At 48.4% G+C, this 24,398-nt stretch overlaps 1 protein-coding gene across 4 annotated transcripts; it reads left to right on the forward strand.

Annotated features, from left to right (window-relative positions):
• The first annotated feature begins 2,707 nt into the window (after positions 1-2,707).
• LOC140609343 (butyrophilin-like protein 10) lies at positions 2,708-10,927 on the forward strand. Of its 4 annotated transcripts, none has more exons than XM_072784718.1 (7): positions 2,708-3,059; positions 3,290-3,404; positions 3,705-3,794; positions 3,997-4,350; positions 4,848-5,129; positions 7,151-8,958; positions 9,562-10,927. In XM_072784718.1, the coding sequence occupies exons 2-6, from the start codon at positions 3,380-3,382 to the stop codon at positions 7,270-7,272; spliced, it is 873 nt and encodes a 290-aa protein (XP_072640819.1). In that variant the 5' UTR covers positions 2,708-3,059; positions 3,290-3,379; the 3' UTR covers positions 7,273-8,958; positions 9,562-10,927. The 4 variants fall into 4 exon arrangements, with proteins under 4 accessions (XP_072640819.1, XP_072640820.1, XP_072640821.1 ...); XM_072784719.1 differs by having other exon boundaries at positions 7,151-7,630; XM_072784720.1 differs by having other exon boundaries at positions 3,708-3,794.
• Positions 10,928-24,398: the final 13,471 nt, after the last annotated feature.

The raw sequence follows: 24,398 nt of genomic DNA on the forward strand, positions 1-24,398 counted from the left end.
GAGGAATCTTAAAAATGGAGAGGTGGTAAAAGATTGTAGTTAAGGTGGGAAAAGAGAAAAAAATTGGAAATTTACAGTCTGATATAAAAACGAGTTGTGGGGATCCCTGGGTGGCGCAGCGGTTTGGCGCCTGCCTTTGGCCCAGGGCGCGATCCTGGAGACCCGGGATCGAATCCCACGTCGGGCTCCCGGTGCATGGAGCCTGCTTCTCCCTCTGCCTGTGTCTCTGCCTCTCTCTGTCTCTCTGTGACTATCATAGATAAATAAAAATTAAAAAAAAAACGAGTTGTACTGGAAAAAGGAAGGAAAAAAAGGAGAGGTACTCTCTAGTTCTATATACTGTAAATCCCTTGACTTCCCCTGGAGCTTTCCAGCACTGCTTGGTCAAGAACTTGCTCTTCCCCTGTCCTTCCAGTTGGTCTTTTGGGGGAGGGGCCTGCTGTGTTGATTCTCAGGCATGTGCACCTGGGCGAGCTGCCCTACCTCCTGCCAGGTGCCAGGCTCAGTAGGAGCTGTTTATCCCGTGAGGCTTCTGTTCCCTGGCAGCCCCGCCCCTCCCAGGCACACGGTGAAACAAGGATGAACAAGTACACTGGTGGTGGCCAGCTTTCCAGCTCTGGAGTCAGTTTCCCCCGTAACTACTGCAGTCTCCCAGTCTGCACTGGCCTACGTACTCTGGGGCAAGGGGTGCTGATCTGCACAGCTTGGAGGCGCCAAGCAGCAAGAGAGTCCTCGCTGCCCTGTGCCCTCCCCGCCTCTGCCTGTCCCAGGGGGAGTGCAGGATCACCGGCTTTGTCATCCCAGTGCCCTGGGATCCAGGGCCTGTGCTGCTGGAATTGAGCTCTGTGGCTCCCGAAGGCAGCAGGGCGCAGACCTCTCTACCTGACCAGCTTCTCCCAAGTCCCCGCCGGGTGCGGGCTCCAGCCCTTTACTGAACTAGGCCCACAGTCTACAGCGCGCTTCCCCCCGTGGGGAACCTCCTCTATTCGAGACCCTGGAAGCCTGGAGGCTCCACTGCCCCTCTTTTGGTTGTGCCTGAGTTCCCTGCTGAGCCCCTTTCCATCTGGGAAGATTCTGGTGTAGATTTTTTAAAGTTCCTGTGTCTCCAGGACTGGGCTTTCCTGTCCAGGAGGCTTTCCACACCAAGTCTTAGCCCAGCTCCTTGCAGGGCCCTCCCCCACTTGATTCTTTTCTGTTTTTCTTTTTTTTTTTTTTCAGCCTTCCTACCTTGTTAGAAGCAAAAACCCTTCTCTCTGTAGTGTTCCACCTGTTCTCTCTTTAAATCTCAGGTCAAATTCATAGGTTTTCAGGATGATTTGAAAGTAATCTAGGGAAATTGGTGGGGCTGGGTGAGTTGAAGCACCTACTCCTCGGCCATCTTGCCCTCTCTCCACTGCTTTCCATTCTTCATTTCCTATATTGATTTTTTTCACCCCTTACTTTTTTTTCTTCTTTTTTCCTTTTTTCTTTCTTTCTTTCTTTCTTTCTTTCTTTCTTTCTTATGAATTGGGGTGAAATTCACATAATTTAAATCAATCACATTAAAAGGAACGACTCAGTGACACTTAGAAAATTCACAACCTTGTGCAGTCACTACCTCTGTCTCCCGCCAGAATAAAACCACAAACATGTAGGTGGTTATGATCCATTTCTTCCATCCCCACTGCCTAACACCCACAAATATGCTGTCTCTGGATTTACCTCTTCTGCACATTTCATGGAAATGGAAACCTACACTATATGCGTTCTGTATGTGCCCTTCCACATTGTCTTCTCTTTGCACCTCGGGGAGCCTGACCCCAATGAAGGCTCAACAATGTCCCTGAGGGGCTTGGTTAATGTCCTCTCTAGGTCTTGCTACTCAGATAAAACTCTACAGGCCATGAATGAGCTCATACCTAGTAAAGACTCCTGTCCATCTGAATCCACCTTCAGGATCCTTGCTCCTAGGCTGCCATTACTTCCTGCTTCCATCACCATTGGCAAATCCATAGTCCCCAGTTCTCCATGCTGACTCATAAATACACTGGAGTTGGGTTTTAGCTGATGTCATTATCTGCTTAAGGCAATGCACAGGGAAATGAAAATGAGTGGCAGGCATAATTCTGCATGTTTATGTAAAGAGGAACAACTCACTTACCAAATAGTTTCTGCTCCCCAGGGGAATTAAGGCCAGGGTTTAGGTTGGCAGCATCTGCCCTTGTGTGAGCACTGACTCTGGAGAGGGGCACAAACCCTTATTCCATAATATCTGGGAAATTAAGTTGAACACCCACCTCCAAGAAGGCTGGTCAGCTTTCCCTATACCTCTGTTCCAACCAAAACTCTCCAGAGAATGTCTACCTTTTGAGTCGACTAGAGGGAGGAACAGGGAGGGTTTAGTCAAGGGACTTACTCAGGTGGTAAAGGAAGTGGAGGTTCTGAACCCAAGTCAGACCCCCGTTGAGGGCAGACTACCATGGCCTCAGAGATGAAGGAAGAGGTTGTCTGAGTTCCTGCACAGGAGTCTCCAAAAGAAATGCCAGAATCTGACCAACTTCAACCTGGTCATGAGAAACTTTCCCAAAGAAAGCAGCCAGCCTGTCTAGGACTGGAGGGCTTTGATAATGGAGCAACTTTATCTGAATCCCCAGCTTCTGCCCTTGGCCTGAATCCTAGACCTGGAGAGCCATGTCTCCTCCCCGGGCTCCTGGCATCCCTGGCAAGCATCCCTCCAAGGGCTGCCTTGCTTGGTCTCCCTCTCACACTTTATCTCCTGCTACCAGTCTCTTGCTCCTCAACACTCAGTGTGTCCATTCTGTTGACCACACCTAGTAGGAAGCCCTTGGTTTTTTCCCCTTGCAACTGCCAAAGGGGCACAGTTGTTTTTTTTGTTTTGTTTTGTTTTTACATAAATTAACAGGAGAACGCTACAGAAACCACAGAAGTCAGCTGCTCCTCTCTCCCATCACTCCAAGGAGGCTTATTTTGTGTCCCACATGGAACTTGCCGAGAACTAAATTAATTCCCTTGAGACCATCAGAGGCTTCCTGGGAAGCCAACGGCTGGATTTGGGCCAGGTGAGTGATTCCATTTTCAGGGCACTCATTACATCTTTCCTCTCTACACCCTGTCCCTATTCCTGAGTGACAGGGAGAGCTCAGGGGCTGTCACAAAGGGGGCTTGTGTCCCCCCTCCTCCAGCTGCAGGAGCTTCCTTGGGAGAAACAGGAGACGAGAGGGTTTAAGGGGATGGGCAGATATAGTTCTGACCTCATTTCACTAAAGCAGAGGGTGGATTTTCTCCCCAGGATGCCTGTGTTCATGACAGAACAGAGCCTGACATCAGGCAATACTCTTACAGAAGTAGTTAAGGAGACGGAGCCCATTCACCCTGGAGAATGTGTCCGTGGCATCTGAGGACAGGTGAGGATAAGAGAAAGGATATCCTCAAGTGGACAGACACAAGAGCAGGTGGGGCTGCCATCTCTCTGACTCTAGGATGAATAACTTCTATGGGAGTATGAGGGTCAAGAGAGTTACAAGGGACCTTTCTCTCCCCTGGCCATGTTTCCTTCACTCCCATTACCCTACTGGTGGTGCATGGCCTCCCACCGAGACAGAGACACAAACACAGAATAAGAAAGAGAGACAGAGACAGAGAGATACAGCGACAGAAATGAACTCAGTCTCCTATGCGTGAGGCTCAGGTCTCTCCATCCCCAGCAGGCATGCGTGGTCCAGGCATCTGCCCACCCAGCTGCTCCATCCTCTTCATATTTCTGCAGCTCCTGTCCTGCAGCATCTCTGGAAACGGTAGGAGAGCTCCCCCTTCCCCATGCTAGGAGGATGCCCTGTGCATGGAGATGATGCCAGAAGGGCTGGGCTGGCACCTTCCACCTCAGCTGTCAGCCAAGGGTCCAAGCAGTCCTTCCCAGGGGACCTTGGGGATGGGTGGAAGGGCCCCTGGTCTCCTCACACCAAGCCTGGCTAATGCCTGCCCATCTGCTCTCATTAGGGAAAGCCGACTTCTCTGTCTTTGCACCTGACAAACCTCTTCTGGCCATGGTTGGGGAAGAGGTGGATCTACCATGCCATCTGTCCCTCAATATCAGTGCCGAGGACATGGAGCTGCGGTGGTACAGGGACCAGCCATCCCCAGCCATGCATCTGCATAAGAATGGGATTGATGTGCAGGATGAACAGATGGCAGAGTACCAGGGAAGGACCACCTTCCTGAGCACCAGGCTGGCCCAGGGCCAAGCCGCAGTGAGGATTCACAATGTCACTGCTCTTGATAATGGGACCTTCCACTGCAACTTCAAAGATGGCATCATGTCTGCAGAGACCACACTGTGGCTGAGGGTGGCAGGTGAGGGCCAGCTCCTGGCACTCTTGGTCTCCCCGAGTGCTTGCCCCCAAAGCTCATGCCCAGCTGATGATCACCCCTTTATGGCCAGAGCCTGAGCATGTCCCATAAGAAGCACTAACATGCTTGCAGCAGGGACAGTGTTTCTAGAAAGCACAGTTTCAGGCACCTGGCTTTGTTTTCTACGTTTGCTCCTCTCCCTTACCCAGCCAACTCATAAAGAGGGAAGCAGAGATAGAGAGGGAAGGGCAGAGGCAGAAAGAGAGACAGAGACACAGGAAAAGACACTAATTTTGTAATAGGGATTTTTTTCATTTCTGGGCTTTTTCTGTTTGGTCTTGCGCTTTCTTGGAATGAGGGTAACATATGGCAAAGAAATATTACACAGAGTAAGTAGTCTGTGAGAAACCCCTAATACCGGTGGAATTCTCAGCATCTGTATTCTTCTGATTGGAAGTGGCGGTGGTTGTGGAGACTGGCATGGGTGTCTCTTCCCACAGGGCTGGGCTCAGAGCCCAAAATCCAAGTGGGACCTGGACAGAGTGAAGGTGTCTGGGCACAGTGCACTTCGGAGGGCTGGTACCCAGAGCCCCAAGTGGAGTGGAGAGACCTCGGGGGACAATCCCTACCTTCTGTGACCAACCTGTCTGCCTCTCCAACAACGGGCCTCTTCAGCGTGGTGTCCAATGTGACTCTCCTGGACAGGGATGTGGAGGGCTTCTCCTGCTCCATCATCAGCTCCCTCCTCCAGAGGAGGAAGGTGGCCAAGAGCTACTTGCCTGGTGAGTGTTCTGTTCTGTTCAGGCCTCAAAAGCTTGGGGCACCCCAGACAATAAGTAGCTCATATCCAATACCACACATAGTCACAGGATATTTTTCTTGCAATGAGAACTTTTAAGATCTACTCTCTTACACTTTCCAAGAATGCAGCACTGCATATTAACTTTAGTTGCTATGCTGTACATCACCTCCCCAGAACTTATTTTATAGCTATAAATTTGTACCTTTTGTCTGTCTTCATCCATTACACCCACCCCCATCTCTCACCTCTGGAAAACACCAGTCTTTTCTCTCCATTAAGTACTTGGCTCTCTGGCTTTCTAGGGGTTTGGGTTTTTCTTGTTTTATTTTATCTTAGATTCCATGTATACATAATACCACCCAATATTTTTCCCTCTCTGACTTACTTCATTTAGCAGCATGCCCACAAGATTCATCCATGTTTTTCAAATGGCCCAATTTCCTTATTCCTTATAGGAAATATATGTATTGTATAAATATATTTTTTAATCTATTCATCCATGAATGGACACTTGGACTGTTTCCATATCTTGCGTATTTTAACACTGCAGACTCTGCCTACAATAAACATAGGGGTGCATATATCTTTCTGAGTTAATATTTTTATTTTCTTTGAATAAACAACCAGGAATTGGATTGATGGATCATGTGGTAGTTCAATTTTAATTTTCTGGGAAACCTTCATCCTGCTCTCTACAGTGGCTGTACCAATAGTCCCTTTCTCATTAAAGCTAAACAATATTCCATTGTCCAAATGGACCTTGCCTTCACATTCAGAAGGAGACCTTGAGGGCTTCCCAGTTTCACTTCATAACTTCATCTAAACTTTTCATTTCTAAAAAAAAAAAAACTCAAACGCACAGAAAATTTGCAAGAATATCATGCACAATGCTGTGCAGACACACCCAGGGTTTAACATTCTGCCATTCATCTACCATTTCTCCTGATTTTGCACCTGTCATAATTTGTCTGTACAAACACGAGTAGTGTTCTCTGAGTCATTTCAGGTTAGTTTGAGACATCATGCTCCCTGACTCATGAACCCTGCAGTGGGTGTGTCCTAAGAACACAGGTGCTCTCTTACCCTGATATCTTGCCTTACCAGACTTCCTTTAGCTCTGTTGTCTTGAGGTTTGCCATCAATGACGTGGAGAACTGTGCTGCCTCTGATCCTCACTGTAGCAGGGCTTGCCGTAGCTGGATCTACTGTCTCTTCCAGAAATGTAAGGGGGAGAGGAATAAGGTGGAGTTGGAAAAAGAGAGATGGTACAGAGCAGAGGAGCAGTGCTCCCAAGGTTAGCAGGCCCTGGTAGGGCAGAAGCACCCCTTCCAGCCAGGGCACAGGTGTGGAGCCCTGCATAAAGTCTCTCCTGTGCACACCCTCAAGCATGGGAGGAATGGGAGAGGCCTGCCCAGGACACAGCTCGAGGACTGCCCACTTACCATGTGCCCAGTAAAATCCTCTGACTGTGAGAGGTGTGCAGCTGCTCTTCAGCAGGTGACTTCAGGAACGATGGAGGGTCTCTGTCTTAGAGACAGAGATATCTGACTTTGAGCCCCAGAGGGTCTATCAATCCGGGGTGATGAGAGCATCCTGAGAATTGCTCAAGTGACAAAAGCATCAACGTGCCTGTCATGTGACAGCATCCTGCTGTGGGTGCAGGATTATCAGTTTGCATTGTTGCACTTACCCATCCACTGCCCTCCCTGCCTCCTATGTCCTTGCCCATAGTGTTCAGACCCCAGCCTGGGAACAGATGTCCCCATGACAGAGGTGGGAAGCCTAGACCATCTGGATGTGCTTCACAAAAGCCTTCCTTAAAAAGAAAATGACCCTGGTTATTGCTTTATTGGCCACTGAAGAACCTATATTTGTTCCTGTTTCACAGGATCACAGCTAGAATTCATTAAGTCTTGTTTCACTTAGCTTCCACGAACTTGAACTTTGGCCCCATTGGATCAGCACAATCCCGCAGTTTCACATCTTTCTGTTTTCTTGCAGGCAGGACAGAAGACGTGATCATCAGTGGTGAGGCCCATACTGGGGCCTGGAAGCCTGTGTCCCTGGCCTGTGTGTTTATGTGCACATGTATGTGTGTGCTGTGTGTGCGTGTTGTACCTTAATGTGCATATGTTTGCATCCGTGTGTGTACATACTCATGCATATGCACTGGTGTATGTCTGTGTGCCTGTGTGTATGGTGTGGGCGTGTGTGTGTGTGTGTGTGTGTGTGTTCCTTTTTATTCCAGAGTGCTGGAGTGCTGTCCTAAATGCTCTTGAGTGGCAGCCACGTGGCTCTAAACATCAAGTTTTGGCTGTCGTGGGAGACCTTAGCTCCTGTTTATTAGCTGAGGTACAGACCTGCAGAGTGGAGGCAGCAAGACAGCCAGCCACTGGAAGGCAACCTATTACCACAGAGAGTGCAGAACCAGTGACTTTCTACCCCAGGACACTCTCTTGGTGGGAGATTGGGGTAGAGAAGGTACAGTCTGGCCATGGATAAGGAACCCCCAGAACAGGGAAGGGTATAGCTGCAGACCATGAACCAGGCAGATGAGAAGTGTCAGGGCATCTGGAAACACATGTCCTGAGCACAGACACTTGTTGAGGGTCTAGGAGGAAACAGAGAGAAGCCAATCATCCATTCATTCACTCATTCATTCACGTAAAATAGTGACCAGTCACCTCCTATGCCAGCAGTCAGCCATCTATTAGTGAATAAAATGGCTTCCTCCTGACCTCATGGAGCATAGAATGTATGTGAGGATGCAAGCCATCAGCCAGTAGTTTTTCTTTAACTGAAACTAGAATTAATCAGGGTAAATATTGTAGGAACAAACTGGAATACAATAATGAAGTGGCCAGAAGAGTTCACGTGGGATGTCCAGGCCCCTGAGGATGGTGGGATGGTAACACCCAATTGAAGGGCTGGGCGACAGTGGGGTCACCACCTTGGGAGAAAGAGAGGTGGACCCCCAACCATGGCAGGGAGAATGGGGTCTGTGGTATGTGAGAGCTGAGTATGTAGAGGAGGCACCAGGGTTTGTGGGTGTCCACACCTGCAGAGCATGGAAGGCTCAGGCAGGGGTCTGGATGTTATGTGAAGCATGGTTCAAAATGAGTGAGGGGGTTTAAGCAGAGGAGATGTGCTGATGGAGGAGAGGAAACAGCCCCAAAATGGGTCCTGGGGCCACAAGTAACAGGGTCCAGCAAGGGCAAAGCAGAGTGAGGAACCCAAGGTGACCCTAGGCAGCATGAGTTCCTCGGCCCATGGTGGCTCCATCTAACAGAAGGTTTGGGGCAAAACAAGATATATTTAGGCAAAAGAATGAAAATCATCTTAGACCTCTTAAGACTGAAATGTTTTCAATATACAACTGGGGACATCAGATAAATCCTTGGATATTACAAGTCTTGCGCTCCAGGAGAAATGTGGACTGGAGCTAGGAATTTGGAGTCCGTGGCATATATCTGGCATTGAAATTGAGGAAAGTGAACCATGGAGTGCTCCACTTATCTGCACACCTAAAATTACTCTTCAAAAATTTTTCTTGAAAATTAAATAATATCTGAGCACAGTTGGGCAGAGTTGTTGGAGGGCCAGGGGAAGCTTCACTGCTGAAGTCTGCAGATACAGTGTGCTGAGGGAAGAGCTGGTTATGTTCCATGCAAGTGAAAAGTAGAGTAAAAATTAGAATGGGAACATGACCCTGAAAAACTGGCTAGTATGACACATGAAGAGACATGCCTCCTGGAGACAGCTGGGAGGAAAACATCAAAATTATTGTCTGTGCAGCTGAGCCAAAATTGGTGAGTGTGGATCAAGTGAAGTTTTTTTGGGGGGGGGTTGTTTTGGTTTTACTTTAAGGTCCTTGGTAGCAGAATATATTGGTTCTCTATCTCTCTATCTCTCTGTGTGTACTTATCTGTGTTTTCTGTTTCTCCTTGTCTCTCTGTCTCTGTCTCTCACTATCTCTCTCTTCATCTATGCCGGATTCTTTATGTCTTGGTCTCTGTCTCTGTATCTCTCCCTATCTCACCTTGCCTCTCCCTGTCTCTGTCTCTGTCTCTCTGTCTTTGTCTCTCTCTTTCTCTCTCTCTCTCTCTCTCTCTCTCACACACACACACACACACACACACACACTGAGACACAGAGCCCCAGGAGGTCAGTAGACCTCACTGTGTGCTAGCTATGTACCCTCTTTAGTAGAAATCCTCCCCTGGTTCCCACCTAGAGCTGCCTCAGCCATTCTGGGTGGCCTATTTGCATGGGGTCCTGGACAGAAAAAGCTGGAAGCACAGGGACACCCAGAAACTGTGGTCACCTCTCCCAGAGGTCCTGGGGTCCCCTCCAAGCAGGAATGTAGGCTAGGGACACAAACCCCCAGACCTGACCCTCTTCTCTTCCCACAGTCAGCCCATCCCTGGACCCTGACACCGCAAGCCCAAAACTAGCTCTGTCTGAGGACGGGAAGAATGTGAAATGGCTATTCTTTGACCAGGAGCTGCCTGACATCCTCTCAGATTCAACCAGGACCCCTGTGAGCCGGCCTGGGAGCAGTTCTCTGCTGGAAGTATTACTGGGTGGGGCACAGGAAGTCCTGGAACTTGGGCATGTGTCTGGACATCTTGGATCCAAAGAGAAGGATTCCCAAGGCCTCCAAGCATCGATTCTGGGCCCTGGAGCTGTAAAAGCAGACATTCTGGGCACTCACCTTCCTGAGGCTTCGCCTGTACCCTTCTGAACCCCTGCATCAGGTGGGCACTCTTCTGGACTGTGATGCTGGCAGAGTCTCTTTCTACAATGTGGGCAGTGGATCCCTAATCCACACATTCTCTGGACTCTCCTTCTCAGTGCCTCTGAGGCAATTTTTCTGCCTTTGGACTCATGATGCCAACCCCCTGACCATTTGTACAGAATGCCAGGACTTAGAGGCATTGGGCTCTCCTCAGAGCCAGGGACAGGAGTAGGTGGGGGGCCTCCTCCATCAAGATCCATGATCTCTCTGCTCTGGCCTGTCATAGATTTGGGGAAACCATATCCATTCTACATCCCAGCTATACCCATACAAGGGTGCACCTTTCTGAATTATCCTGTCTTATATTCCTTTTCCTTCCCTGTTCTATACTAAGAATATATTATGGGCTGAACCATGTCCCCTCAAATTCACATGCCAAAGCCCCAATCCCCAGGACCTCAGAATGGAGCTGTATTTGGAAATGGGGTTTTTACAGAGGTTTTTGAGGCATAAGGAGGTCTGTAGGATGTGCCTTGATCCCATATGATGGGAGTTCTTATCAGAAGAGAGGACTGAGCACAGAGACACACAGGCTGATGACTGCCTGAGGACATGGGGAGGACACAGCATGTACATGCCAGGGAGAGGGGCCTTGGGGGGAACCAGCCCCACCCAGGCTAGGATCTGGGACTTTCAGATCCAAGGATTGAGACACAATCAATATTTGTTGTTTAAACTGCTTGTCCAGTGGTATTTGTTACACAGCCCAGGCTGACTGGGATACCAGATTATTATACAGTGTGGTGCTTTTCTGAAATGTACTTGGGGGCATTTGGAAAGCATTGAACCCAGTGTCAGACGTGAAGAAGTTGCTCAGTAGGGGCAGCCTGGGTGGCTCAGCGGTTTGGTGCCTGCCTTCAGCCCAGGGCATGATCCTGGGGTCCCGGGATTGAGTCCCACGTCCGGCTCCTTGCGTGGAGCCTGCTTCTCCCTCCTCCTGTGTCTCTGCCTCTCTCTCTCTCTATGTCTATCATAAATAAATAAACAAATAAATAAATAAATAAATCTTTAAAAAAAAAAAAGAAGTTGCTCAGTAAATGCCAGCCTTCCTCATCCCTTCCTTCTCTCCTTCCCCTCTTTCAGCCCTTCCCCCTCCTCATTCCACCTTCCCCTTCTCTGACCCCTCCATACCATACTCCCTCTCTCCCAATCCCCTCTCTCTTAATCTCCTTCCTCTGTTCTTCTTCTCACTCTCTTTTTCCCTCTTCCTTTGCTTCTTTTTCTTTCCCTTTCTCTCCTCCAACCCTCCTTCCCTTCCTACTCCTCTTCCCCTCTCCCGTCTTCTGCCTTCCCTCTCCTACCTACCCACGCCTTTGTTTTCCTCTTCCAATTCCACCTCACAACACACTAGACATCTGGTCTACCATGGCACCTCTCTCTTCTCCCCTAACCATGGCAGGTCAACGCAGAGCTACATGGAGGCCAGGCAAAAGATTCCAGGGCTCAAGGTCAGTCATGGAAGAAAATAAAAATGAAAACACTATAATCCAAAACCTTTGGGATGCAGCAAAGGCAATCCTAATAGGGAAGTATATATAGCAATATAGGCCTACCTCAGGTATCAGGAAGTGTCAAATACAAAACCTAAGCCTACACCGAAAGCATCTGGAAAACGAACAGAAAATGAAGCCTAGTATGGGGCAAGTTGGTGAAAGTGTAGGGCCCGCAAGCCACCTGTCCCCACCAACTTACCTAGATAACTTTCAAATCATCCTGAAAACCTACGAATTCAGGCTGAGATTTAAAGAGAGAACAGCTGGAATGCTACAGTGAGAAGACTTCACGGTTCTTTCAGGGTAGAAAGATGGAAAAAAATAAAGAACGAAAGAAGCATCCAATGGGGAGGGGCCCCTCCAAGGACCTCGGCTAAGGCCCCGCGGTGAGTGCCCCCAGGACAGGAAAGCCCCGTCCTGGGGAAGCAGGAACTTTACCAACCTTTCCCAATGGAAAGGTGCTCACAGGGAGCACAGGCAGGATCCCAGGAGAGGAAAGGAAGTGGAGCCCCCAGGTTCCCAGGGTCACTAACAGAGGAAGTGTGCCCCCGGGGGACAGCGGGCCACACACCTCCGGTGGAGCTCCCTAAAGGGCTGGACCACGTGCCCAGCGGGGCCTCGGGAGCAGCTCAGGCGGTAGCTCCATAGAGGGGGCTGCTTGACCCGGGAGTGTGATTCCAGCAGCCCAGGCCCCGGAGCCCAGGGCTCTGGAGGACACAGCCGAGGATCCGATGCTCCCACGGGACAGGCGGAGGCTGGGAGGACACGGAACAGCAAGGATGCTCCTGCTGCCCAGTGGCCCCAAGCTGTGCACATCAGCGACCCCCACCCCCAGAGCATCCAGGCCCCTGCGGACTGGGAGCTGCGGTAGTTCCTGCTGCAGCTGACTCCAGGGCTGGAGAGCTGGCTGCAACCACAGTTGTTGTTCCTCCTGGTGTCACCTTGTACCTGTGACTGAGCAGGGCCGCCAGGGAGCAGGGGCCTCACGGGGTAAACAGTTCACATTGTACCATGCACCTGGCAAGGGTGGGGCAGCTCCCCCAGGTGCACACACCTGAGAATCAGTACAGCACGCCCCTCCCTCCCCCAGAACACCAATTGGAAGGATAGGGGAAGAGCAAGTTCTTGACCAAGCAGCACTGGAAAGTTCCAGGGGAAGTATAGGGACTTACAGTATATAGAATCAGAGGATACCACTCCTTGTTTTTTGTTTGTTTCCCCCACCTTTTTTTTTTTGGTCTCTTTTTCCTTCCTTTTTCCAGTACAACTTGTTTTTAGCCACTCTGCACTGAGCAAAACGACGAGAAGGAAGAACTCACCACAAAAGAAAGAATCAGAAACCGTACTCTCTGCCACAGAATGACATAATTTGGGTTACAATTCGATGTCAGAAAGCCAATTCAGAAGCACAATTATAAAGCTACTTGTGGCTCTAGAAAAAAACATAAAGGATTCAAGAGATGCCATGACTGCAGTATTTAGACCTAATAAGGCTGAAATTAAAAATCAAATAAATGAGATGCAATCCAAACTGGAGGTCCTAACGACAAGGGTTAATGAGGAAGAAGAATGAGTGATTGACATAGAAGACAGGTTGATGGCAAGGAAGGAAGCTGAGGGAAAAAGAGAAAAACAATTGAAAGATCATGAGGAAAGATTAAGGGAAATAAATGACAGCCTCAGAAGGAAAAATCTAGGTTTAATGGGGGTTCCTAAGGATGCCGAAAGGGACAGAGGATCAGAAACTGTATTTGAACAAATCATAGCTGAGAACTTACCTAACTTGGGGAAGGAGACAGGCATTCAGATCTAGGAGATAGAGAGATCTACCCCTAAAGTCAATAAAAACGTTCAACATCCGACATTTCATAGTGACCCTTGCAAATTTGAAAGATAAAGAGAAAATCCTTAAAGCAGCAAGACACGAGAGACCCCTAACCTTTATGGGGAGAGGTATTAGGTTAACAGCAGACCTCTCTACAGAGAGTTGGCAGGCCAAAAAGGGCTAGAAGGATATATTCATGGTCCTAAATGAGAAGAACCCGCAGGCAAAAATACTCTATCCAAGAAGGCTAGATTATTCATTCATTCAGAATAGAAGGAGAGATAAAGAGCTTCCAAGATAGGCAGAAACTGAAAGAATATGTGACCACCAAACCGGTTTTGCAAGAAATATTAAGGGGAACACTGTAAAAGAAAGAGGAAGTCCAAGGAAACAATCCACAAAAACAGGGACTGAATAGGTATCATGATGACACTAAATCCATATCTTTAAATTGTAACTCTGCACGTGAATGGGCTTAATGATCACATTAAAGGTGCAGAGATTCAGACTGGATAAAAAAGCAAGAACCATCTATTTGCCGTCTACAAGAAACTCACTTTAGACCTAAGGACACCTCCAGCCTGAAAATAAAAAGTTGGAGAACCATGTACCACTCAAATAGTCCTCAAAAGAGAGCAGGGGTAGCCATCCTCATATCAGATAAATTAAAGACTGTAGTAAGAGATGAAGAGGGCACTATATCATATTTAAAGGATATAGAACAAAGACCTAACAATCATCAATACTTATGCCTTGAATGTGGGAGGTGCAAGTATATCAATCAATTAATAACCAAAGTAAAGACATACTTAGGTAATAATTCACTTATACTGGGAGACATGGACACAGAGCTTTCTGCAATTGATAGATCTTCTAAGCACACCATCTCCAAAGAGACAAGAGCTTTATTTTTTATGTAAATTTTTTATTTTTTATATAAATTTATTTTTTATTGGTGTTCAATTTGCCAACATATAGAATAACACCCAGTGGTCATCCCATCAAGCGCCCCCCTCAGTTCCTGTCAACCAGAAACCCCCACCCCCACCCCCTGCCCACCTCCCCTTCCACCACTTCTAGTTCATTTCCCAGAGTTAGGAGTCTCTCATGTTCTGTCTCCCTTTCTGATAAGTTACCTAATTCAGTCCCTGTTTTTGTGGATTGTTCCCTTGGACTTCTTCATAAAGAGGAATTTTAAGAGTTCCCCCTTAAAATTTCTTGAAGAGCTGGTTTGGTGGTCACATATTCTTTCACTTCCTGCCTATCTTGGAAGCTCTTTATCTCTCCTTCTATTCTGAATGAGAGCCTTGCTGGATAAAGTATTCTTGGCTGCATGTTCTTCTCATTTAGGACCCTGAATATATCCTGCCAGCCCTTTCTGGCCTGCCAGGTCTCTGTGGAGAGGTCTGCTATTATGCTAATATTTCTCCCCATGAATGTTAGAGATTTCTTATCTCTTGCTGCTTTAAGGATCTTCTCTTTATCTTTGGAATTTACAAGCTTCGCTACTAAATGTTGAGGTGTTGAGCGGTTTTTATTGATTTTAGGGAAGGATCTCTCTATTTCCTGGATCTGAATGCCTGTTTCCCTTCCCAGATTAGGAAAGTTTTCAGCTATGATTTGTTCAATTACATATTCTGGCCCTCTGTGTCTTTTGGCGCCCTCGGGAAACCCAGTTAAACGTAGATTTCTCTTACTAAAGCTGTCATTTAATTCCCTTAATCTATCCAGGACAAACAGTGTATGTTCTCATTCATTTGGGGAATATAAATAATAGTGAAAGGGAATAGAAAGGAAGGGAGAAGAAATGTGTGGGAAATATCAGAAAGGCAGACAGAACATAAAGACTCCTAACTCTGGGAAAGGAACTAGGGGTGGTGGAAGGGGAGGAGGGCAGGGGGTGGGGATTAATGGGTTACGGGCACTGAGGGGGGCACTTGACGGGATGAGCACTGGGTGTTATTCTGTATGTTGGTAAATTGAACACCAATAAAAAATTAATTTATTAAAAAAAATCTATCCTAATGATCTTTTAATTGTTTGTCTCTTTTTTCCAAGGTTTCCCTCTTTGCCATCAACTTGTCTTCTATGTTACTCACTTGTTTTTCTACCTCGTTTAACCCTCGTCGTTGGGACCTCTAGTTTGGACTGCATCTCATTCAATTGATTTTTAATTTATGCCTGATTAGATCTAAATTCAGCAGTCATGAAGTTTCTTGAATCCTTCATGCTATTTTCCAGAGCCACCAGTAGCTTTATAATTGTGTTTCTGAATTGGCATCCTGACATCGAATTGTAACCCAAATTCTGTAACTCTCTGAGAGAGAGGACTTTTTCTGGTTGTTTCTTTTGTAGTGAGTTCTTCCTTCTAGTCATTTTGCTCAGTGCAGAGTGACTGAAAACAATTTGTACTGGAAAAAGAAAGGAAAAAAAGAAAAAAAGGGGGGAAACAGAAAAAAACAAAAACAAACAAAACAAAAAACAAGAAACATTTAAAAAAAATAACAAGGAGGTGTCTCGTCTGATTCTAAATACGGTAAATCCTTCCACTTCCCCTGGAGCTTTCCAGTGCTGCTTGTTTAAGAACCTGCCCTTCCCCTTTCCTTCCAGCTGGTCTTCTGGGGGGCGGGGGCTGCTCTGCTGATTATCAGGTGTGTGCACCTGGGGGAGCTGCCCATCCCCTGCCAGGTGCATGGCTCAGTAGGAGCTATTTATCCTGTGAGGCCCCTACTCCTGGTGGCCCCGCTCCATCCCAGGCACATGGTGACATAGGGAGGAACAACACTGGCAGCAGCCAGCTCTCCAGCCCTAGAGTCAGCTCCCGCAGTAACTCCTGCAGCTCCCAGTCTGCGAGAGCCTGGAGGCTCCAGGTGTGGGGGGCACTGACCTGCACAGCTTGGGGTGCCCGGCAGCAGGAGCATCCTCGCTGTCCTGTGTCCTCCCGGGCCCTGCCTGTCCCAAGGGGATTGCCGGATCCTGGGCTGTGTCCCCTGGGCTCAGGGCTCCAGGGCCTGCGCCACTGGAATTGCTCTCCCAGGGCCGCACATACCCCTCCTCAGGAAGCCGCTGCCAGAGCCACCATTTGAGCTGCTCCGAGCCCGCTGGGTGCGAGCTCCAGCACTTTTTGGAGCTCGGCCCATGGTGTGTGGCGCTCTCCTCACTTCCTCTGTTAGTGACCCTGGGAACCTGGGGGCTCTACTGCCCCTCCTGGGATCCTGCCCGAGTTCCCTGTGAGCGCCTTTCCGTCCAGGAAGGTTGGTGAAGTTCCTGATTCTCCTGGTCTGGGCTTTCCTGTCCTGGAGACTCTCCTGCCCGGCCTTAGTCCAGCTCCTCGTGGGGGCTATCCCCCACTGGAGTCTATTTATTTATTTTTCCATCTTCCTACCTTGATAGAAGCGCAAACTCTTCTCACTGTAGAGTTCCAGATGTTCTCTCTTCAAATCTCAGGCCGAGGTCGAGGAGGGCAAGACGGCGGGAGAGTAGGGTCCCCAAGTCACCTGTCCCCACCAAATTACCTAGATAACCTTCAAATCATCCTGAAAATCTACGAATTCGGCCTGAGATTTAAAAAGAGAACAGCTGGAATGCTAGAGTGAGAAGAGTTTGCGCTTCTATCAAGGTAGGAAGACGGGGAAAAAGAAATAAAGAAACAAGAGCTGCACCAACCTTCCCGGCGGAAAGGCGCCCGCAGGGAGTTAGAGCAGGACCCCAGGAGGGCTGGGATGCCCTCGGGCTCCCTGGGACACTAACAGACACCTGCGCCCCCGGAGAGTGCGCCGAGCTCCCTAAGGGCTGCAGCGCCCACGGTGGACCCGGAGCAGCTCGGGGGGGCTCGGGCGGCGGCTCCGCGGAGGGGGCTGTGGGGCGGGAGCAGCTCTGGGGGCTGCGGGGCAGGAGCACGAATCCAACAGCACAGGCTCCGGAGCACAGGGCGCCGGGACACAGCCCAGGATCCGGCCTCCCCCGGGACAGGCAGAGGCCAGGAGGGCCCAGGACAGCAAGGATGCTCCTGCCCTGAGGTGAGCAGATCAGCGGCCCCGCCCCGGAGCCTCCAGGCCCCTGCAGATGGAGAGCTCTGTAGTTACTGCGGAAGCTGACTCCAGGGCTGCAGAGCTGGCCGCCGCCACTGTGGTTGTTCCTCCTGGGGCCTCACGGGGTAAAAACCCCCACTGAGCCCTGCACCAGGCAGGGGGCTGAGCAGCTCCCCCAAGTGCTAACACCTGAAAATCAGCACAACAGGCCCCTCCCCCACAAGACCAGACAGAGACCCCACCAAAAAGGAGAATTACAGACCAATATCCCTGATGAACATGGATGTAAAAATTCTCAACAAGATACTAGCCAATAGGATCCAACAACACATTAAGAAAATTATTCACCATGACCAAGTAGGATTTATCCCCGGGGGATGCAAGGTTGGTTCAATACATGTAAAACAATCCATGTGATTCATCATATCAGCAAGAGAAAATACAAGAACCATATGATCTTTTCAATAGATGCAGAGAAAGCATTTGACAAAATACAGCATCCATTCCTGATCAAAACTCTTCAGAGTGTAGGGATAGAGGGAACATTCCTCGACATCTTAAAAGCCATCTACGAAAAGCCCACAGCAAATATCATTCTCAATGGGGAAGCACTGGGAGCCTTTCCCTTAAGATCAGGAACAAGACAGGGTTGTCCACTCTCACCACTGCTATTCAACATAGTAGTAGAAGTCCTATCCTCAGCAATCAGACAACAAAAAGACATTAAAGGCATTCAAATTGGCAAAGAAGTCGTCAAACTCTCCCTCTTCGCCGATGACATGATACTCTACATAGAAAGTAGAGTAAAAAGTCTCCACCCCGAGATTGCTAGAACTCATACAGCAATTTGGTAGCGTGGCAGGAAACAAAATCAATGCCCAGAAGTCAGTGGCATTTCTAGACACTAATGATGAGACTGAAGAAAGAGAAATTAAGGAGTCAATCCCATTTACAATTGCACCCAAAAGCATAAGATACCTAGGAATAAACCTCACCAAAGAGGTAAAGGATCTATACCCTAAAAACTACAGAACACTTCTGAAAGAAATTGAGGAAGACACAAAGAGATGGAAAAATATTCCATGCTCATGGACTGGCAGAATTAATATTGTGAAAATGTCAATGTTACCCAGGGCAATTTACACGTTTAATGCAATTCCTATCAAAATACCATGGACTTTCTTCAGACAGAACAAATTATTTTAAGATTTGTGTGGAATCAGAAAAGACCCCGAATAGCCAGGGGAATTTTAAAAAAGAAAACCATATCTGGGGGCATCACAATGCCAGATTTCAGGTTGTACTACAAAGCTGTGATCATCAAGACAGTGTGGTACTGGCACAAAAACAGACACATAGATCAATGGAACAGAATAGAGAACCCAGAAGTGGACCCTGAACTTTATGGTCAACTAATATTCGATAAAGGAGGAAAAGACTATCCATTGGAAGAAAGACTGTCTCTTCAATAAATGGTGCTGGGAAAATTGGACATCCACATGCAGAAGAATGAAACTAGACCACTCTCTTGCACCATACACAAAGATAAACTCAAAATGGATGAAAGATCTAAATGTGAGACAAGATTCCATCAAAATCCTAGAGGAGAACACAGGCAACACCCTTTTTGAACTCGGCCACAGCAACTTCTTGCATGATACATCCACGAAGGCAAAAGAAACAAAAGCAAAAATGAACTATTGGGACTTCATCAAGATAAGAAGCTTTTGCACAGCAAAAGATACAGTCAACAAAACTAAAAGACAACCTACAGAATGGGAGAAGATATTTGCAAATGACGTATCAGATGAAGGGCTAGTTTCCAAGATCTATCAAGAACTTCTTAAACTCAACACCAAAGAAACAAACAATCCAATCATGAAATGGGCAAAAGACATGAACAGAAATCTCACAGAGGAAGACATAGACATGGCCAACATGCACATGAGAAAATGCTCTGCATCACTTGCCATCAGGGAAATACAAATCAAAACCACAATGAGATACCACCTCAGACCAGTGAGAATGGGGAAAATTAACAAGGCAGGAAACCACAAATGTTGGAGAGGATGCGGAGAAAAGGGAACCCTCTTGCAGTGTTGGTGGGAATGTGAACTGGTGCAGCCACTCTGGAAAACTGTGTGGAGGTTCCTCAAAGAGTTAAAAATAGACCTGCCCTATGACCCAGCAATTGCACTCTTGGGGATTTACCCCAAAGATACAGATGCAATGAAATGCCTGGGCACCTGTACCCCGATGTTTCTAGCAGCAATGTCCACAATAGCCAAACTGTGGAAGGAGCCTCGGTGTCCATCGAAAGATGAATGAATAAAGAAGATGTGGCTTATGTATACACTGGAATATTCCTCAGCCTTTAGAAATGACAGATACCCACCATTTGCTTCAATGTGGATGGAACTGGAGGGTATTATGCTGAGTGAAATAAGTCATTTGGAGAAGGTCAAACATTATATTGTCTGATTCATTTGGGGAATATAAATAATAGTGAAAGGGAATTGAGGGGAAGGGAGAAGAAATGGGTAAGAAATATCAGAAAGGGAGACAGAACATGAGAGACTCCAACTCTGGGAAACAAAATAGTGGTGGTGGAAGGGGAGGTGGGTGGGGGTGGGGGGACTGAGTGGTGGGCACTGAGGTGGGCACTTGACGGGATGAGAACTGGGTGTTATTCTGTATGTTGGCAAATGAACACCAGTAAAAGTAAAATTGTTACTTTGTGAGGAAAAACGGGTGTATTCAGGGATAAGAGAAGGGCAATTCAGGACAGTAATGGTTTTTCATTGGCTGGACTGCAGAGGTGGGGAATTTCTGATAGGAGCTGCAATGCACACCTTGTCCTTTTGGGGCCTGTAACTGCTGTAACTGATGCACTTCTCTTGGGGTTTGTAATGACAGCTCTTCGTGTGAGGGACACCCAGAGGTAGGCGTGCCCTTCTGCCTGCCCCCACCCCTCCCAGGGCAAGTGCCCCAGAGCTTCCGAACAAGGGTCAGCCTCACTGACCTCCTGCACCTGCTGCATGGTCAGGCAAGGGTGGGGCAGCCTGGGGCAGTGGTGTTGGGCTTTTGGAGCACTTTCAGGAAAACCTGTGAGGCCCTGACTGTCCCCCACATCCAGCTGGGTTTCTGTACCCTACAACTAGATGGATATTGTGCGCAAGATCGTAAATCCGAGAAACCACCAAGGAGCCGACACGGATGCAAACACACAAAGGTTTATTTACAAGCTCGATCTTGGGTCCAAGTATACGCAACACAGCGGAGCAGGGACTTGGATGCAGAAGGGGGTTACAGCTGGTTTTTTTATAGGGTGGTCTAGGGGATTTTCAGAAGGGGTGGAGGAATTTCTCAAGTTCTGTTTACATTCTGATGTCGGGCTTTCAAGGGCATTGAGCTCTGTTCTTTCTAATATGGGACTTTCTATTATGGGCGTGGGCTCTGTTGTCTTTCTGATATGGGATTCTCTGCCGAGGACATTGAGGACATTCTGCAGTTTTTCCTATAAAGTTCAGCTCTTATTCACCGGGGCCTAAGTTGGCTGTACTTGTGCTAATGCTAAACTTGAGGTGGAATGGCCTTGATTTTTCTCGGCCTCCACAATGGACACAACGGCTTTGCTCCCTTTAGTCAAGATGCCCCTTCTGTAACCTTCCCACCTTCCAAGCAGAAGGGTCAGCTGAGGAAAGCAAGTCACCTGTCCTTCGGCTCACACTTCTCTCCCTAGGGTGCAAGGGAAAGGCAGAGGTGGGGACAGGAGATGCTGAGCAAAATCTGAAGGGCCCTGAGGAACCCAGTGGGGGAAGGTGCCAGAGCGTCTTTGAGGTCCCGTTGCCTGCAGTTGTACGTGATGGGACGCCAACCATGCTTTGAGGACATGCCTGTCCACACCTGCAGGAGCCCCAGACACACAGGCCAGGCTGACAGAGCTGTCTCCACACTCGTCACCCCCGGCTCCTGCAGCAGGAGGGTACAGGGGCTCCCTTCCCTGTACCACAGCCCTCCACTCCTGATAACTGAGAGCCTGGCCCCTGTGTAGCTCTCCAGGGCTGGGAGGAGCCCCTGGATCTGCAAGTCAGTACCTTCCCTGCTGAGGAAACCCAGGGAGGAGCCTGAGGGCCCTTCTGGGAAGCAGGACCACCCTTGCCTCCAACCCTGTGGCTTTTCATTTTCAAAATGAATCAAGGAAATTACCTCCTCAACAGGCTGACTGCTGTTCCAAGTTTCCAGATGGGTGCCAAAAGTCTGAAATATTATGTGGATGTGGAAATCAGTTGCAAATGTGAAAACTGACTACAATTTGTGTGTCTTTCAAGTTTTACTCCAACCTATAGCTAATAATTACACTGGCAGCAGTGAGAATGGAGGGGGTCCTCACAGGTGAGGCTGGTAGTCTTGCGCCAGGGTTGATGCCCTAACCTGCAGAGCTGCCTCCAAGAGAGCATTTTATCAAACTCCAAACCCAACCCAACCCAAAGCCCCAACCCTCACTGACTGCACAGCCAAGTGTTTCTGTGGTGTCTGAAAATGTCTCAAGCATGTTTGTATTTTCCTCTCCTAAAATTTCCATGCATGATAATTTGGAGCCTGTAGAGAAAATCATTTGTAGAAACCATCATCAGTCACCCTCCTCCCCTCTCCTAGCTCTAGGAGGAGACTATGTGCCATTACTGCATCTGTGAACCTGGGGATGGGGTGTGGGCCTCCTGGTGATGACCCTGGACTCAGCTGCAGTCACCTGCAGTACTGCCGTGCTGTTGGCCTCCTGGACAGAAGGCCAGGTATAGCCTCCTAAGGAACACACACCGCCTGTCCTACAGCTTGCATGCATAGAACATGTCTAAAATTCAATTAGTTCAAAGAATAAAATCAAAACAAGAAAAACAGGGACGCCTGGGTGGCTCAGCAGTTGAGCATGTGCCTTTGGCTCAGGGTGTTATCCAGGGGTCCCGGGATCGAGTCCCATGTCAGGTTCCCTGCATGAAGCCTGCTTCTCCCTCTGCCTGTGTCTCTACCTGTGTGTCTCTCATGAATAAATAAAATTAACAAAAAGAAAACAAGAAAAACATTTCCTAACACATGAAATAAATGACACTCAAATGTCACAGGCAACTTTATCTGAAGACATCAAGTCCAGGCTGTGGTCTTGTAAACAGCACACCTCAGATGTTGCAACAGACATCATATGGTTCAAAACAGGAAGCAGTGAATTCTGGGCCTTTTATAGAAGTCCGCCCGTCCCTACCCGAAACAAACTGATTAACCTCAGGATTGTTTTGTCCTGATTGAAAAGCAGCAGTATCATGTCACCACAATGCTGATTTGTGCTGCTCTAAGATTCTTGCATTTTGTCCAGTTATGTTGAGTAAAACTGAATTCGAGACATTTTGTGTTTTAGGAAGCGCAAATACCTCACATGGTGACAACAGACTAACATAATCCAACCCCATCAGTGAAGAGCAAACAGATTTAGGGGCAGGAATAAAGCACATGGTGACCTCAGCCCCCACATGGACTGAACGGCAGTGTCAGAGGTCAAGGCCCATGTTAGGAAACTGAAACAGGAAGGAGGAGATGCCACAGGCTGCCTTCAAACAGCCAGCTGCTACTGACAACGGTTGCAGAATAGGGCCCCTGACACTGTCCAGATAATCTACTCACCTGATGCAGAAGAACCAGGCTCCAGCCATCCCACCACTGCTGGGGCCACCTGAGGAGCACAGGAGAGGTCACTAGCCTGACTACTCACCTACTTCCCCTGGTCCAGCATTCAGGAGAACTCAGTGTGCACTCCCAGTTACATTCTCTACAAGAGTCCAAAATGCAGAGGCAGAGCCCATCCACCCACACTAGGGAGTAGTACGAGGAGGAGTGAATACACAAAAGGGAAGAGTAGTAAGAGATACAGTTAGAGCACCTGGGGTGGGGAGCAGTGGGGGGTAGAGTTAGAGCACCTGGGGTGGGGAGCTGGAGGGGGTGACCTCAGGGCCCTCAGGGGATCAGAAAGGCATCAGCACCCTTGGGGATTCACAACAGCTTCAAGGGTGGGGCACGTTTGATTTCCCCTTGGCTGCTCAGGGCTCTCCACACAGGGATGTGGAGAGAAAGACAACGGGTCTGCGGCCCTCGCTTTGCCTGCTCCTTAGAAATACTTGAGAAGCATGTTTCCCATAGACTTTGAGGAGCCTGGGGTCAGTGTGTGTACACGCACGCATGCACGTACATGTGGGTAGGCACACGTGTGTGCATTTTCTGAGTCCCTAGTGTAAGGCCAGAGCACAGCTGTCACTCAGAACCATATGCTCCATGTCTGGGAATGTCACTCCTGGGGTGCTGTGACAAGTGGCAGCTTCTGGGCACACAGCCTGCCCACCTGCACTTGCCCTGGGCCCAGGGCACGGGCTGCCTTTCCTCCAGCATTCTTCCTCACTCCATAGGATACCATCCAGCCAACACCTCTGGGCAGTACATAACCTCTCAGTGACTGTGCTTGTTGACACATCTACACATCTGCTGTGCCCTCCCTGCCCTCTTCAGCACTGAGCATGAGCAGAAGAACTGCATGGGGCTCAGATCTCTGGAGTGGCTGTGAGCTCTGAAAGCTCCATCCTCATCCTGCCAGGAAAAGTCAGGAGCAACCACTCACACACCAGCATCAGTCAGAAACCTTGACGGGACAGGTGCAGCGGAGGTTGGGAAGTCCAGACCAAATAATGCAGCTAGAGACTAGGAACAGAATTCACCAAGAAGTGAAGAATTAGAAGACCCCTGTGAAGGATACTTTTTGGAAGTGCTACTTCTTGTGTCTTTTTTTTTTTTAAAGATTCTAAAGATTTTAAATATTTTTTAAATATTTTGAAGATTTTATTTATTTATTCATGAGAGACACGAAGACAAGCAGAGACACAGGCAGAGGAACAAGCAGGCTGGAGGGAATACGGGACTTGATCCTGGAACCCCGGGATCATGACCTGAGCCAAAGGCAGGTGCTCAACCACTGGGCCATCCATATGCCCCTTCCTGTGTCTTCTCGAACAGGTCAGCTTCCAGAAGTCACAGCACTCCAAAATTCACATCCACACCACAC

The sequence above is a fragment of the Canis lupus genome, chromosome 18 (assembly GCF_048164855.1).
Source record: "Canis lupus baileyi chromosome 18, mCanLup2.hap1, whole genome shotgun sequence".
Lineage (NCBI taxonomy): Eukaryota > Metazoa > Chordata > Mammalia > Carnivora > Canidae > Canis > Canis lupus.